Source organism: Maylandia zebra, linkage group LG4 (genome assembly GCF_041146795.1).
Source record: "Maylandia zebra isolate NMK-2024a linkage group LG4, Mzebra_GT3a, whole genome shotgun sequence".
Classification (NCBI taxonomy): Eukaryota; Metazoa; Chordata; class Actinopteri; order Cichliformes; family Cichlidae; genus Maylandia; species Maylandia zebra.
Window position 1 is genome coordinate 32,360,880 of NC_135170.1, and position 12,450 is coordinate 32,373,329.

The 12,450-nt window shown below is 41.8% G+C and overlaps 1 protein-coding gene across 3 annotated transcripts; it reads left to right on the forward strand.

Annotated features, from left to right (window-relative positions):
* The first annotated feature begins 1,262 nt into the window (after positions 1–1,262).
* On the forward strand, positions 1,263–11,777 carry LOC101483291 (uncharacterized). 3 transcript variants are annotated; one of them, XM_076883417.1, is made up of 8 exons: positions 1,263–1,556; positions 5,705–5,764; positions 6,014–6,070; positions 8,116–8,175; positions 8,327–8,410; positions 8,503–8,562; positions 9,007–9,066; positions 9,173–11,777. In XM_076883417.1, exons 1-8 carry the CDS (start codon positions 1,338–1,340, stop codon positions 11,411–11,413), a joined length of 2,841 nt encoding a protein of 946 aa, XP_076739532.1. In that variant the 5' UTR covers positions 1,263–1,337; the 3' UTR covers positions 11,414–11,777. The 3 variants fall into 3 exon arrangements, with proteins under 3 accessions (XP_076739532.1, XP_076739533.1, XP_076739534.1); XM_076883418.1 differs by having other exon boundaries at positions 8,503–8,541; XM_076883419.1 differs by lacking the exons at positions 1,263–1,556; positions 5,705–5,764; positions 6,014–6,070 and adding an exon at positions 6,077–7,029.
* The last annotated feature ends 673 nt before the right edge of the window (positions 11,778–12,450 follow it).

Sequence of the window (12,450 nt, forward strand, 5' to 3'; positions counted from 1 at the left end):
TAACATCCAAGACAAATATGCAAAAAACTATGAAATCAGGAAGGAGTCAAATACCTTTTCACAACACTGTACAAACAAGATTATCCTGACAAAAGGTTTGGCCATCTACAAGATTCAGTTCTTCCACCAACACTAGAATTATCCAATACTTGAAAACATGAAAAATTTTTTGTCTCTGTTGTCAACCTATTGTGTTTGTATTGTGACTAAGATGAATGTCAGATCGCATTAATGACCATTAAGTCAGTCCACAGGCTGTTTACTGTGTACTACGTTTGTGTCTTGTCTATCACACACTGTGAAATTCCTGTTTTGTGTTTTCTTGAACCCAGCCTCGCCTTCCTCCTTTCACTGTGAGTCTGCAGACACTCCGGGTTGTCTCCTGTCATTGTTCCCAGGGGAACTGCTGATGCTTCTTCTTCTTGTCCTCATGATGAGTTGTTCACTGAGCCACTCAGGGCACTCCTATCAGTAAGATGTTAATCTCATTGTCTACTGTGGATCTAATACCAACAAAGGGGAAGAAAAGAAAAGGAAAGAAGATGGACACAGGTTTGGGGAAAATCTTAGTTTGAGGTATTTGTGTTTAGAACAACATTTGTATGACAAAGGTAAAGATGCTGGAGTTTTCTTGACGTCATTTTTAAAAGCATTGTTACGGAAATATGGTGATGGTGGTGTTATTAAAGTGGGAGATTTTTACAGGATACACTTCATTTAACAACACAATGCTCTGCCCAGTGGGTGCTGCTTGAGTTTAAGTCACTTTTCTCCTTCAATATGGAACCCAACCATACACCATCATAGTAAAATATGGTGGCAACAAAATTAACACAAGTTAGAAGTGTGCATCAAACCAATAAATGTTCTGGGATGTTCTTAGGACTTATGAGGCGAAAGTTCTCCAGAAACTGACTGCTGGAAGACCAGACATCATCCTTCCAACCCTGCAGAAATCTTGACAAGATTTCCTATTCATTTGTTGGAAAAAGTTTGAAATTTCATGATTTTCTTTTTTTTTTCTTTTTTTTTTCTTTTTTTCTTTCTTTTTTTTTCTTTTTTTTACATATTTTGGCTGGAATTTAAAAGAGTGCAAGTTTCTTATCTCTGGTTATCATAACCTTTGCAGTTCATACTGTGTTGTTTTAACAAATTATTAGGTTGTCAGAATCCCAAAGAAAGTTGTTTCTTTTTGTCCTGTTTTTTGTTTTTTGTTTTTTTAATAATGAGGAAAAAGTCCACACTTCCGGTGCAGAGGGAGCGCTTCCTGGTGGCTGAATCCCTCAACAAATATATTCAAATGTTTTTATTGATGGATATTCCTGTTCATGTGAATCATGCCTCGTAAAAAGGAGCTCTCAGAAGATTTACGAGCCAAAATTGTTGATTTGCACAAAACTGGAAAAGGGTATAAAATAATAGCACGCACTTTAGGTATTCATCTCTCCACAGTCAGGGAGATTGTGCATAAATGGAGACGATTCAATACTGTGGCTACTCTGCCGAGAAGTGGACGCCCTACAAAGACGTCTGCAAAGACAAAGATCATCAACGAGGTAACCTTAATAATCAGTCTGCAAAAAGTAAATCGTGCAGCCATGCGTGCATAAAGGCACCTCTGCGGGGCTGCAGCGAGTCATCGAGTTGATTAAAATAACTGGATCACAAAAATAATACATAAAACATCTTCGACGCATCTTATTTATTTAATTATTTATTATTTTATTCATTTTTTATTTTTTTGCTTCGTTGCTTCATTTAAATTAATGCACGACTGCGTAGATCTCAACTTATAAAGGCGAGGGTTTCTCCCACGTTTGCAACTAAAATCAGACCTGCAGGAGAAGATGCATCTGGGAGCATACGTGTGAATAAAAAGCTTTACAACATTAATGCAGGCAGTCCCCATGTTTTCAACGAAAAAAGACTGGTAACACACCGGCAGCAGTGAAGATGATGCTGTCATAGTTTTTTTATGGGATCTGCACACCCGGCAGAGAGCAGAGAGATGGAGCCATTAGCTCAGGTGGAGCGCTGTTCCTATAAGCGCCGTTAACCTTTACTAGAAAACGAGCTCCAACGTGAAGAAAAGAGAACCTTTCAGAACCTCCCACCCAGCGCTGTTTGTTTTAAACAGTGACAAAATCTACAGCAAATCCACAGAGGTCAAAATAAAAGCATATGTACACTCTTAACTCAGTGTGACATGATGGTTAAATTAGTCCCACTTTCTGCCAGAGTGATTCCTAATGTAGGTTAATATAAATATAAATTATATTACATAAATGAAAATGCTGATATGCTGCGTTAAATGCTCAAACACACACACAAACACGTTAAGACACACCAAATCTGCCTCATCCAGGAGACAACACTGTCAGAGCTCTTTATTAATATAAGTCTTCCAGTAAGACCGAAACTAAAGACTATTTTATTTGATGGCCTTGTTTGGGTTGTATTGATGCTTTATATTGTATTGTGATTAATTATTTTGTTAACGTTTCATAAAATGTTTCCTTCATAAACTGTTAGTTAAAGTGAGTTCAACTGTTAAAACATTGTAACTTGTAAAATGGAAACTAAGGAGCAGTTTGTTTTATTTTTTTATTCGTTTGAATATTCGCTATTGCCGAGACAAAAGTATTTCTTATCCGATAAGTCATTTAATTGATGGAATAATTGATAAAATCCTCAGTTACTAAGGAATCAATAGGTGCAGCCCCACTTTTAACACTGAAGGAATGTGCTTTATCTAACTCTAACTGACTTATATTTTGGTCGGCCATTATTATCCCGCCGTAGATTTTTTGGTAACAGCAGTTGTCACGGTGGGGAACTCCGGGGGGTTAAAGGAACGGACCCAAAAGCAGAACACGAAAGAAAACTACTTACTGGTTAAACAAAAGGCAAGCCTTTATTACGAAACTAAAACCTAAACTGAAAAAACTAGCATTGGCTATAACAACTCCATCCATCCATCCGTATATCCATCTTCTTCCGCTTTATCTGGGGCCGGGTCGCGGGGGCAGCAGCCTAAGCAGAGAAGCCCAGACCTCGCTCTCTCCAGCCACCTCCTCTAGCTTAACTTCTCACCCTATCTCTAAGGGAGAGGCCAGCCACCCTTTGGAGGAAGCTCATTTCTGCCGCTTGTATCCACAATCTCGTTCTTTCGCTCACTATCCACAGATCGTGGCCATAGGTTAGGGTAGGGGCGTAGATCGACCGGTAAATTGAGAGCTTCGCTGTTACACTCAGCTCTCTCTTCACCACAACGGACCGGTGCAGCGTCCGCATCACTGCGGCCACTGCACCAATCCGTCTGTCGATCTCCGGCTCCCTTCTCCCATCACTCGCGAACAAGTCCCCAAGATACTTGAACTCCTCCACTTGGGGCAGGAACTCATCCCCGACACGGAATGGGCACTCCACCCTTTTCCGACTGAGAACTGTGGCTTCAGATTTGGAGGTGCTGATCCTCATTCCCGCTGCTTCACACTCGGCTGCGAACTGTTCCAGTGCGAGCTGGAGGCCATCACCCGATGAAGCCAACAGAACCACATCATCCGCGAAAAGCAGAGATGAGATTCTGAGGCCACCAAAGTGAAAGCCCTCCACCACTTGGCTGCGCCTAGAAATCCTGTCCATAAAAATTATGAACAGAATCGTGACAAAGGGCAGCCCTGGTGGAACGCATCACCCACCGGGAACGAGTCCGACTTATTGCCGGCAATGCGAACCAAGCTCTTGCACCGGTTGTATAGGGATCAAATGGCCCGTAGCAATGGGCCAGACACCCCATACTCCCGCAGCACCTCCCACAGGACACCCCGAGGGACACGGTCAAATGCCTTCTCCAAGTTCACAAAACACATGTAGACTGGTTGGGCAAACTCCCATGCGCCCTCAAGTATCCTTGAGAGGATAAAGAGCTGGTCCAGTGTTCCATGACCAGGACGAAAACCGCATCGTTCCTCCTGTATCTGAGGTTCAACTAGTGGACGAACTCTCCTTTCCAGCACCCTGGCATAGACTTTCCCAGGAAGGCTGAGGAGTGTGATCCCCCTGTAGTTGGAACACACCCTCTGGTCCCCCTTCTTAAAGATGGGGACCACCACCCTGGTCTGCCAGTCCAGGGGTACTGCCCCTGATCTCCACGCAACATTGTAGAGGCGTGTCAGCCAGGACAGCCCTACAATGTCCAGAGCCTTCAGGAACTCGGGGCGGACCTCATCCACACCAGTTAAACAACACCAAGGAGTTGTTTAACTGCCTCAGTGACCTCACCCTCGGAAATTGGCGGGTCATCCCCCTCATCCCCAGACTCTGCTTCCTCCTCGTAAGACGTGTCAATGGGATTAAGGAGGTCCTTGAAGTATTCCTTCCATCGCCCGACAATTTTCTCAGTCGAAGTCAGCAGCGCTCCGCCAGCACTATACACAGTGCAGGTAGAGCACCGCTTTCCCCTACTGAGACGCCTGACGGTTTGCCAGAATCTCTTCGAGGCAGTCCAAAAGTCTTTTTCCATGGCCTCTCCGAACTCCTCCCACACCTGAGTTTTTGCTTCAGCCACTGCCCGAGCCGCATTTTGCTTGGCCTGTCGGTACCTGTCAGCTGCCTCCGAAGTCCCACAGGCTAACCAAGCCCGATAGGACTCCTTCTTCAGCCTGGTGGCTCCCTTCACCTCTTGTGTCCACCAATTGGTTCGGGGGTTACCACCACGACAGGCACCAACCACCTTGTGGCCGCAGCTCAAAGCAGCAGCTTCGGCAATGGAGATGCTGAACATGGTCCATTCAGACTCAATGTCCCCAGTCTCCCTCGGAATGCTGTTGAAGCTCTGCCAGAGGTGTGCGTTGAAGATCTCACGGACTGGGGCCTCTGCTAAGCGTTCCCAGCACACCCTCACTACGCTTTTAGGTGCACCGGGTCTGTCCAGCGTCCTCCCCTGCCACCTGATCCAACTCACCACCAGGTGGTGATCAGTTGACAGCTCAGCCCCTCTCTTTACCCGAGTGTCCAGAACATTTGGTCGCAGGTCTGGTGATACGATTACAAAATTGATCATCGACCTGCGGCCTAGAGCGTCCTGGTGCCACGTGCACTTATGGACACTCTTGTGTTTGAACAAGGTGTTCGTTATGGCCAAACTGTGATTTGCACAGAAGTCCAATAACAAAACACCGCTCAGAATCACAGAATCATAAAGACATTGGAAACCTGAAATGACGGGGAGAAGGAAAACAGACAACCTGACAAAACTAAATGAAAACACAGACTAAATACACACAGGAGGTGATCAGGGGAAGTGGAAACACATGGGGAAACAACTGACTGGAATAAACATAATGACACCACAGGGAACGTACAACTATACACATTAAACATGGAAACACCAGATTTTTCTAAATAAAACCGGAAACATGGAGAGACGTAGACATGACAACACCAGCTAGACAATTAGGACATAGAACAAGCAGAGAGACAAACGCACAGGCATAACTGAAAGTAAAACACTGAGGACAAGACAGACCACATAGAGGACAGGAAAAGATTCATGATCACAAATAGTGATGCATGAGGCTTGTCAACCACAACAATGATAATACTCCTGTTAAAAATCACTGGCAGCTGCAAATTGATGTTTCACATCTTTAAATTACCAAATATGTGTAGATTCCTTAATTTATCTTTTTGTGTCTCTCAGGCTGGTCATGGCTCTACTGAGCCAAAAGGTAACAGAAGAGGAGATTCAAACCATAAAAAGGTAAAATATCTTAATACTGATACTATATAATAAGAATTATTAAACCTTAGAAAAAAAATTAAATGTTATTTTACAGTTAATGATCAGAAAGACTGTAACGTCACATTCATGTCGAGATTATATATTTCCGCTCATCTGATACTGAAGTAGCACCCGTATATGTGAGCCTTACAGTAAATGAAATGCTTTTTCTTTCACAATATTAAAATGATCATATGAAGATGTTTATAACAAAGTCCTGTCTTCTAGGCTCATCATGGGTCTGCTGGGCCAGCAGATGATAGAACAGATTCAGACCATCAAACGGTAAATTATCGTTTTGAGAATTTTTAAGGTTTAGAAAAAGAAGAATCCAAAATTACTTAAAATCCAGAGAGGCTATAACATTGGCCGCAAGAATAGAGTAAAAATGTGCAAAAAGGGAGTAAACATAACTGATTTAAATTTTGTGCACAAACCAAACAAGCTTCTTTGTCCAGTGTCACACTTCTAGGGAGAAAATAAAATAAGCAACCAGATTTAAATCAAGTGCATTTTTCATCTTTTTATAGGAGCAGTCATGGAAGTTTTTGAAGAAGCTTATTTATCCTCCCTGGCCACTCTAGATACATGTGAAATACACAGAGTGGTCCATGTATATTTGGACACTGACACAAGTTTGTTTTTTTGTTTTTTTTACCCGTTTACTGAAACATATTCCATCTATAGTTATATAATGAACATGGAAATAATGTGTAGACTCTCAGGTTTCATTTGAGGGTATCACATTTAAATTGGATGAAGGGTTTAGGAGTTTCAGCTCCTAATATGTCCCACCTCTTTTTAAAAGAACCAAAAGTAATTTGACAATTGACTCAAAGGCTATTTCATATGCAGGTGTGGGCAATTTCATTATGTCATTAATGTCAATTAAGCAGATGAAAGACCTGGAGTTTATTTGTGGTGTGATGTTTGCATTTGGAAGATTTTTCTGTGAGCAGACAACATGCGGTCAAAGGAGCTCTCCATGCAGTTGAAACAAGCCATCTGTAAGCTGCAAAAACAGAAACAACCCATTCGAGCAATGGCTAAAACAGTCAGAGTGGCAAAATCTACAGTGTCGTAATCTTAAGAAAGAAAGAAAGCACTGATGAACTCAGCAACGCAAAAAAAAAAACCCTATACGGCTACAGAAGACAACAGTGGTGGATGATCACAGAATCATTTCCGTGGTGACGAGAAACTCCTTCACAACAGCCAACCAAGTGAACAACACTCTCCAGGAGGTAGGCGTATCCATATCAACGTCTACCATAAAGACAAGACTGCATGAAAGTAAATAAAGGCGCCACTCATAAGCCTCAAGAATAGAAAGGCTAGACTGGAATTTGCTAAACAAAAAACAAAAAAAAAAACATCAAAAAAAGGCAGCACAGTTCTGGGAAAATATTTTTTGGGCACATGAAACCAAGATCAACATCTACCAGAATGATGGCAAGAAAAAAGTATGGAGAAGGTGTGGAACAGCTCATGATCCAAAGCACACCACATCATCTGTAAAGCACGGCGGAGTAATTGTGATGGCTTGGGCATGCATGGCTGCCAGTGGCACAGGGACACTAGTGTTTATTGATGATGTGACACAGGACAGAAGCAACCGAATTAATTTGGAGGTGTTCAGAGACATACTGTCTGCTCAAATCCAGCTAGATGCAGTCAAATTGATTGGGCGCTGTTTCATAATACAGATGGAAAACGACCTAAAACATGCAGCCAAAGGGAGTTTTTTTTTTAAGCAAAGAAGTGGAATATCCTTGAATGGCCAAGTCAGTCACCTGATCTTAACCTAACCTTACTAAACTTCAGACAGAAAAGCCAAAAACAAACAGCAACTGAAAGCCACTGCAGTAAAGGCCTGGCAGAGGATTAAAAAGGGAAAAAAATTAACATTATATTTTAGGTTATTTAATTACAATTACTTTCGAACCCTGGAAATGAAGGGATTGTGTTAAAAAGTGCTTTAGTTCCTGACATTTTTTTTTGTAATCATTTTGTTCAACCCATTGAATTAAAGCTGAAAGTCTGCACTTCAACTGCAACTCAGTTGTTTCATTTAAAATTCATTGTGGTAATATACAGAGCCAAAATTAGAAAAAAAAAGTTATCTATATCCAAGTATTTATGGACCTAACTGTAGTACAGCTGTTGTCAAAAGGTGGTGAATGAAATTTCTTATTGAGGCCATTAGTTAGTTGGAGTACTTGGAGACAATAGTATCTAATACTGAAGATACAAAACATCCTATGGTGATTATATATAAACGTTGAATGTGATCATATCATGCTTAGAAATCATAATTTTCTTTATCTCAGGCCACTCATGTGTCTGCTGGGCCTACAGATGACAGAAGAGGAGATTCAGAGCATGTAATGGTAAAGTAGGGGTGTCAAACATTACATGGGATTATTATTGGGATTAAATCATGGATCCGGCATATGTAGTTTATTGATATGTTTAGAAGTTTTTATACTTCTAAAATGAAAAAGGTTCCTCATTCTGTTTTTGTGCTACAATCCATGACAGCATATTGCGAGAGATAACACAGTCTACAATGATGGGGACACAGATTGTTACTCATCTGATTCTGACGAAGATGAAGATCCTACGGTATGTGAAGCTGCCTTGAGTGAAAAGTATTTTAAGGATATTAAAATTATGCCATTGAGATGGTCATCATCCATCTTTTTTTTGACTCGTAGGCCAGTCATCTGTCAGCTGGGAAAGCAGAAACCAAAGAGGTAGATCCAGACCATGAAATGGTAGCGTATATGCATACAGGAAGTTTTAACATGGCAGTCTGAGGAGACTGAGTCTGTTTTTTTCTTCTTCTTTTTTCATAGACTGAAGGCTGCCACTTAAATAACATCCATAGATCGTCACGTTTAAATGTCCTATGCCTAGTAGAAAGAGGCAGGATTACAGCTTGCAAAATGTGTTGCTCACAAAAGCTAAATTTATTTAAATTCATTTCAATTTTTTTACATGGTGCCAAATCACAGCCACAGTCACCTACAGGTGCTTTATATTATAGTAAGATACTCTCTACAATAAAATTCCCCACTCATAATTGTGCAGGGGCTATAAGAAGGTTCCTGGCACCTATATCCTCTAGATTTCTGCCAGCCTTCACCTCGTCTACTCTGTTTAAGAAACATCATCTGCCTCAATACACATTTTGTATCTCGTTCTCTTATATGTTATAGCACCAAGAACCGACGAGCTGTGCTTCATGTGATGATGAAACTACAGAAGAAGATCCGACAGTTAGTATTTTTCATTTGTTATTTTTTTACATATGGAAATGATGACATTTTGGTTCATTTCTACTACATTTAGCTTTTAAAGCATATTTCTGGCCTGTGTTACTAGGAGCAGTTTTTCTGTGGAGAGAAGAAGATATATGCTGGTTCCTCAGTCACAATGGGAGCCCTCCTCCTGCTCCTCCTGGCGTTCATTGTGAAGCACGGCTTGTCAAAAGCAGCATCCAGAGATCTCCTGCACCTCCTAAACTTGGTGGTACCCGGATGTGTTCCAAAGTCGCTTCGCTTTTTAAAAAAGCATTCGACTGATTACAATGGAAAGACTGAGATTCACTTTTATTGCCCCAGGTGTACAAACTACCTTGGTGTGGATCCCGGTAATGAGTGTAGTGTGTGCCAGCAGAGCTTGAGCAGAAAATATCTGATCTTGAAGGCTTACTACTTCCTTGTAATGCCGCTCGAAATTCAGCTAAGAAACCTCCTTGCACGCGTCCACTCAAAGCTTGGGAAGCATTTCACGAGGGATGATTCCTTTTCTGATGTCCACACTGGAAACAAATACAAGAGTGAAAGACAAGACGGCAGTATTACACTCACCTTCAACTGCGATGGCTCGTCCGTGTTCAGCTCCTCAAAATACTCCATCTGGCCCATCCTGTGTACCATCAATGAACTACCGTATGTGGAACGGTGCAAAAACGTTCTGTTGCACACTTTATGGTTTGGCAAAGGAAAACCACAAGTTCAGAGTTTTTTGACTCCGTTCATTAACGAGCTTCAGAAACTGTCTGCTGCAGGGTTCTGTTGGAAAGATGAGATCGGCTCGGAGCATCACACCACGGTAACAGTTAAAATATGCACAGGTGATGCGATAGCAAGAGCAATGGTGCAGAACTTTGAGCCGTTCAACAAAGAATTTGGTTGTGGTTTTTGCTACCACAAAGGTGAGATGGTTATAAAGGGCAGGGGTTTTACCAGAGTTTACCCGATACAGATGGACGGCTGTGATCTGAGACACATGCCTGAAACGGTGCAACTTGCTGAGTTAGTGATGGGAAATAGTTATGACCAGAGTCAAATGGGGGTTAAAGGTCCAAGTCTCCTGTTTCTTTTGCCGTCATTTGACATCATCAAAGGCTTTGTTCCAGATTACATGCACTGTTTTTGTCTGGGCGTTGTCCGTCAGTTCGTCAATCTGTGGTTCGACCCGCTTTATGCCAGCAAGGACTTCCATTTGACAGATGAGCATTTAAACGACCTGGACAGAGCCTTGTGTGAGATCCAGCCACCAAATGAAATCAGCCGAAGTCCCAGGAGCCTCAGTGAGAGGATGCATTGGACAGCTTGTGAGTGGAGAGCATTTGCTCTCCTCTATTCTCCTGTAATACTGAGGAATGTTTTGCCAGCAGTGTACTACAAGCACTGGATGCTTCTTCCTTGTGCCCTTCACGTCCTCCTCTCCCACTTTGCCACTCAGGATGAGCTCAACTGTGCAGAGTTGTGTCTGGTTCAGTTTGTAGCACAGATACCGTCTCTCTATGGACTCGAGCATTGTTCGTACGACTGCCATGTGTTGACGCATCTTACAGAAGGTGTCCGGAACTGGGGGCTTTTGTGGGCCAATTCAGTCTTTGTTTTTCAAGACATGAACAGCAGACTGTTGCAGATGTACTCTGGTACGCAGTCAATTTCATTACAGATTTTCAAGAATTTCTTTTCATATGAGAAAATAATAAGACAAGGAAGTGCTACCCTTCAGGACGCCAGCACAGAAATCAAAGACTTCTTCTGTTCCATGGCAAGTTGTGATCGTTTTACAAAGTCATTAAATTACATTGGAGAAGAGTTAGTGACTCTGGGAAGTGGCTCTCAGAGAGTTTTGACACCAAGAGAAATTGCAGCGTTGCAGAAGAATGAAACACTTTCGTGGTGCCAGCCACATCGTGACAGTGTAACTGAATATAAGCGTTGTGTTTATAAGAACATGCTGGTTACTAGTTTGGAGTGTAGTGGCACATTAAAAAGAAACAATTCAGTAATAGAAACGAGCAGTTGCTTTGCCGTGGTGGAGTCCTTGGTCGTTGTACCGAAACCCTGCAGCTGTGAAGGAAGGCCCGACTGCTCGTGCAGAGAACTGGTCTTTTTCTGCAAGCAGCTGCAGCGACTAACCAGACAGCCAACTATCCAGGACACACAGATCAACACAAACATCGCCAAATTCCTTGTAAAAGTGAGGAACTCAAATGAACTGTGTGCAATAACATGCCAGGACATTGTTTCCAAATGCTTCATGATTGAACACGTGGGTCAGTTATATGTCATGAGAATGCCTGTGTTTGAGACACATTAAAGTCAACCCCTGATTAAATCAAGGAAATCAGGTAAAAAATAAGTAAATATGTTTTCCATGTTCCAACAACTGATTTCCAACTGATGTATCATCATAAACCCACTGTGGGCAGTACTGAAACATGCAACAAGCACAACTTGTGTACTGCATTGATTAGGTTATTATTGCACCAGCGGAATAAAGTGATTTACATTAGTATTTTATCATTACTTTTTTATTTTGTGCAATGCTTTACATCTTCCTGTTAAAGAGTACCAGTTCCATATTTTGTGTGTAAATTAGACACCACCAGTGAAGGTCCTTCAATTTTGCATTTGTTTTGCATATATCAGCTTTGATTAAAAAGTGGAAACTTTTGAAAATGTGCATGCGTTTCAGAACATCTTTGTGCTTCTTTGCTCTCATTTGGCTTTAATACCAGCAGCACCCATGCTTTATGGACCGGTTTGTTTTTTTAATCACCATCATTATCCCAGCATTATCTAACAGTTGACAAAAGAGCTTCCTATGAGGAATACTTCACGTGGCTCCATATTAATTTTGGCTGAGGTCAATAGACTGATTACATCATCTGATACCAATAAAAGTAAAGATAATGTTGGGCACAGGTTTGAGCTTTTGTTTCTAGAACAACTTTTGTGTGACACAATTGAAGATGCTGGAGGATTTCTCAGTGTAACTTTTCAAAGCAAATACGATTGTGGTGTTATTAAAGTGGGAGATTTCTACAGGTTACACTTCATTTAACAACACTATGCCCTGCCCTGTGGGTGCTGCTTGAGTTTAAACCATTTTTCTCCTTCAACAGGTCAAAGCCAAAGCACGGAACCCAACCACACAAAAACTGTTTAAACAAGAACCAGTCAGCTAGAAGTCTTTCACCAGATTTCCACCAGCTATCCAGCCATTGTGAGAACAAAATAAACACAATTTAGAAATGTGCATCACACGAGTAAGTGTTCGGAAAGGTTCCTTGCGCTGGGGTACTGGTACTCTTGGACTGACAACTCTACAGGGGGCAACAGGCAGATTCAGGC

Bases quoted from the DNA above. Each gene is read 5' to 3' on its own strand.
- LOC101483291 (XM_076883417.1), top strand. From the start codon at position 1,338: ATGCCTCGTAAAAAGGAGCTCTCAGAAGATTTACGAGCCAAAATTGTT. The intron at 8,563-9,006 runs GTAGCGTATATG...TATATGTTATAG, and splicing joins TAGATCCAGACCATGAAATG to CACCAAGAACCGACGAGCTG. The intron at 9,067-9,172 runs GTTAGTATTTTT...CTGTGTTACTAG, and splicing joins CTACAGAAGAAGATCCGACA to GAGCAGTTTTTCTGTGGAGA.